At 41.4% G+C, this 4,721-nt stretch overlaps 1 protein-coding gene across 1 annotated transcript; it reads right to left on the bottom strand.

Annotated features, from left to right (window-relative positions):
• Nucleotides 1–2,825: 2,825 nt before the first annotated feature.
• Nucleotides 2,826–3,799, bottom strand: LOC122450282 (olfactory receptor 52K1). The gene has a single exon (XM_043482530.1). The coding sequence runs from the start codon at nucleotides 3,783–3,785 to the stop codon at nucleotides 2,841–2,843; it is 945 nt and encodes a 314-aa protein (XP_043338465.1). The 5' UTR covers nucleotides 3,786–3,799; the 3' UTR covers nucleotides 2,826–2,840.
• Nucleotides 3,800–4,721: the final 922 nt, after the last annotated feature.

Genomic DNA, 4,721 nt, shown 5'->3' with positions numbered 1-4,721 from the left:
GTTATACTTCTACTATGTTGTGACATGTTGTGACATGCTGTACTGTTGCCCTATGAGACTGTAATTTTTCTGTTAAGATCACCACAGAAACAAAAAATAGGTTTACATTCACCTGACTTGCATAAAATGTCCATAGGCCCCAAGGCCAGAAGATAATGTACAAGACCCTCATAAACAAAGAAGTATGCAGAAAACAGCCTGGTTTCATGAAGGACAAGCTGATGTAATGTTAAACTATCTTCCCCTTAGAAATGCACTAACTTAGGGTATAAAAGCGACGGTAAAAAATAAAGCATTGCCAGACTCTGCTGCACACCCCCAGTCTGGTCTCTCTCTCTCTCGCCAACGCCGTTCATCCTCAGGGTACCCCTGGATCCTACTGAGGCTGGACCCTGGCATGTCCTAGTGGAAGCATCATTTCCTAAGGTTTCTAGGTCAACAAAGCCTAAGATTATGGAAAGAGCAAAAAGTTTGCTAATAGTTTATTAGGGGAAATAGCGTCACTCCCACTTTGCCCCTTGATTCCTAGACCTGTGAATCCTGACTATGGGGAAAAAATAGTATTAATACTATATATCAGATGCTGACTCAGAGCATATGCAGCCTTTTGGAGAACCTTCTGAAGCCCTGCAAGGTATTGTTACCTAGTTGGTACTGTATCTGTCTTCAAAAGGCCATGCCACTCTTCTATAAATCTAGCTGCTTCAGGGTGATGGGAAACATGATTAACATTAGTGAATTCCATGAACATGGGATCATTATGTCATATATGAACTGAATTCTTACCAGAAGCAATGGAATACCCTAATGGTGGATAAGGCATTCTATAAATCCATAGATGAGTTTGGAAGAGGCCTTCCCTGATAGCTCAGCTGCTAAAGAATCTGCTTGCAATTCAGGAGACCTGGGTTCAATCCCTGGGTTGGGAAGCCCTTGGAGAAAGGGAATGGCTACCCACTCCAATATTCTGGCCTGAAGAATTCCGTGGGGAGAGGACTTTGGCAGGCTGCAGTCCATGGGGTTGCAAAGAGTTGAACATGAATGAGCAACGTTCACACAATTTTGGAAAGAGCATTGCATACAGGGAAGGAAAAACCATATCCCAAATATCTATTCCAATAGGAACAAAACACTGACTCCCCCCGCCCCACCACACACACACTTGCATGATGGAAGCAGTCTAGTGTAATCAAACTTTGCCAGGGTAGCTGGCTCAGATCCTTGAGACCATCATTCTTCATGTGTGCCTACGATGCAAACTGTGACACGACATGGGCCTGGAAGTGCTTTTTCAGAGACTATCGGGTTGCTTGGTTTTTAGAATTGAAGAAACTTATTACTAAAGAAAAAGATCACAAAATAAAAAAATGGCTGTGTAAGACACCTTCATGAAAACTGGGTATAAGATTCTTTTACAAAGAACTAACTGAAGGAGTGTTCAAGTATAAGAAACCAAAGCAGAAAGATAAATGGAAGTGGTATCAATTTTAGAATATAAAAGAAGAAATAATGCAATTTCTTTTCTTTAAATATTTGGTCTTGAACTTTCATGAGTTGGAATGCAACAAAGAGCTCACAACTCCATAAGTCAGCTTTTTCCTGGGTTATGTGATAAAACAACTCCCAAATCTAAGTGGTTTACTAAAAAGAAAAAATAAAATCATCTTTGCTCATGTTATAGGAACACTATGGGTCATCTGTGGCTGTATGCTGTATTCCAGTCTGTGAGTCAGATTCACATCTGCTTCATGTATATTTTCCATCTTAGTCTAGGGTGAAAAAAAGCTCTGGGAACATGATCATTCTTGTAAGCAGAAGAGAAAAGTGAGAGTGACTGAGCCAAGCTACACACACATTTTAACATCTTTTATTATTGTGGCACATTTCAAGACCACTATATTCCACTGGCCAAAGAAAATCACATAGCAAAGATTTAACATTCCTGGAGTGAGAAAAATCCCCTCCCATGGTAGAGGGACAAGAGAATAAATATTTGAACAATAATTCAAACTACCTCAATTACATATTGTAACTCATTTCCTTAGCTTCAGAAGTCTTCATGATGGAACGTTAATTATGGTGTTAATTACTTCATGATGGTGTTAATGATTGTTTCTACATTTCATAGCCTAAAGATGGTATTCGACTCTTCGTTCATTCAATAAATATTACAATTAGTGGTTTTGGAGACAAAAGACGTATATGTGAAGAGTTAGTTACATGATGTGTTTGTATAAATGGATGTCAGGAGAAAACGCCTGATAACTGTTAAGTAAAAAGTTGGCCATTAGTATGAGTCTGAAAGGAATTCAGAAACTGACTCAATGGGAGAAATAAGTCTCATTAGACATGGAGCTGTTCAACTGTAGAGCTAATAACATTGAGTAGTAGTTGGCTAAAGAGTGGCAGAGGCTAAAGGCCACTTATCAGAAAGGATTTGGAGGCAATTTCAGTAGTACTAGTTGCGGTATTGGCATTTGAATCTTAAAATTTGTGGTTCAATTCCTCAGTCTACATAAAGAGCTGACCAAAATCTCAGCTTCTTGTACCAATCTCAGCCAGTATTTCTACTGTCTTTCACCTAGATGAGAGCAATGCTTTGGAAGGGTCTTTATGTTGTCCTTATGTATGTGATGAACCTACAAGAATAGGTCAGACCTCTGCTATGAAACTACAGGGACATATCTGGTTTGATCTGACTGGATTTGTGAGGAATCAGGCTTACACTGGAGAATTGCCAACCTCAAATTTTCCTATTGAGGTTTTTCCTCTCCACCTCAGTTCAGTATCCACTGGACTGATGGATTCTGGACTAGTGCTTAAGAAAGAAAAGTATATATCTATACATTCTTTCTCCAGAACAGACTGAGCACATGATCACGAATCTGCTTGGTCTTGACACCATAGATGATGGGGTTGACCATGGGTGGGAAAAGAAGATAAAAGATAGCAAGCAGTATGTGGACATGAGGGGCAGCCCGCTGAGCCACACGGTGCATCACTGAGGAGATGACCACAGGTGTGTAGGTGGACAAGATAGCACCTACGTGGGACACACATGTCCCAAAGGCCTTGTAGCGGGCCTCCTGAGAGGCAAGCTGTAGAACTGCCTGGAGGATGAAGATGTAAGACAAGATAACAAAAAGCAGGTCCAACACTACTATGAACATGGCCACAGCAATACCATAGATGTTGTTGAAGCGAGTGTCCCCACAGGCCAGCCTTACCACAGCCATGTGCTCACAGTAGCAGTGGGCAATCACTGGACCTCGGCAGTAGTGGAAGCGTCTGAGCAGAAAGGGGAGTGGAGTCATGAGTGTCACAGCCCGAGTCACAGCAGCCAAGCCGATCTTGGTGATAAGTGGCCCGGTGAGGATGGTGCTGTAGTGCAGTGGCTTGCAGATGGCCACATAGCGGTCAAAGGCCATGGCCAGCAGCACCGCCGACTCCATGATGGAGAAGGAGTGAAGAAAGAACATCTGGACCAGACAGGCATAGAAGTTGATTTCTCGATCTCTAAACCAAAAAATAGCCAGCATTTTGGGAAGTGTTGTAGAAGAAAGGACAAGATCAATGATTGCCAGCATGGCCAAAAACAGGTACATGGGCTCATGGAGGGCTGCATCAGCTTGAATAATGAAGAAGAGGGTGCAGTTGCCCAGAAGAGCCAAAGTATAGGCGAAGCAGAAGGGAATGGAGATCCAGACATGCAGGTGCTCCAAACCTGGAATTCCTACCAACAGGAAGGCAGCTGGATGGGTTGAGGTAATATTAGAGGCTGCCATGGTCCCTGGAAATTCTCCTTCATCAGTTTTTACAAGGTAGCTTCTCCTATGTATAACTTCCTGGGAACATTAGCCCTTATTTCCGTTGCTGGACCTTGAACAAAATCAGTTATTAGTCCTCATAGACATGGAGAAGCATAACCCACATTTCTACCCTCAAGGAACTCAATCTCATTTAGTAGATAGAACATTACACATCATGAAAATGGATATCACAAGACAGTTTCATAAAAGAACAGAGAAAAGCTAGTGTTTTTTGTGTTCATGGTGATGTCAAATACCCTGATAAAAAGAAGTAAAAATACATTTAAGCCAATTCATTTTCTTTAAAATAAACCTTGGTACCTTTTCTACATGATAATTAAGCTAAACTCACAATCATAAAAGCCAATTTTCTGTTCAGAAATCTCAGACTTAGGTGTCTGGGTAAATCAAATAAAGCATACAATTTCCAATGCTCCTATTAATCACACAACTTGTATATTTTCTCTAGTACTGCTACATCTGATGTGGTTGCCACTAGCCAGACACAGCTATTTCAATTTGTAAAAATTAAATAAAATTAAAACTCAATCGATGGACATGAGTCCATCTTGAGCAAGCTCCAAGAGTTGGTGATGGACAGGGAAGCCTGCTGTGCTGCAGTTCATGGGTTGCAAAGAGTTGGACACGACTGAGTGACTGAACTTAAAACTCAATACCTCAATCATATTAAAACACATTAACTGCTCAGTAGCATACATAACTAGTGGTTACCATATTGGACCATTCAGATACAGAATATTTCCATCACTGCAGAAAATTCTCCTGGAGACAACTGTTCTAGAATGTATCTCCCAGGTCCCTTCCATATTCACAAATCTCTGTAATACAGCCCTGCCTCTAGCTTACTGGGGCGGGGGGTGGGGGGTAGTGCAGAGCTACCTCTTTCTGTTC

The sequence above is a fragment of the Cervus canadensis genome, chromosome 11, assembly GCF_019320065.1.
Source record: "Cervus canadensis isolate Bull #8, Minnesota chromosome 11, ASM1932006v1, whole genome shotgun sequence".
NCBI lineage: Eukaryota > Metazoa > Chordata > Mammalia > Artiodactyla > Cervidae > Cervus > Cervus canadensis.
Note: the sequence above shows the minus strand (reverse complement) of the source record. Positions and strands in the feature narration are given on the sequence as shown.

Coding starts and splice junctions, on each gene's coding strand:
- LOC122450282 (XM_043482530.1), bottom strand. CDS start 3,785: ATGGCAGCCTCTAATATTACCTCAACCCATCCAGCTGCCTTCCTGTTG.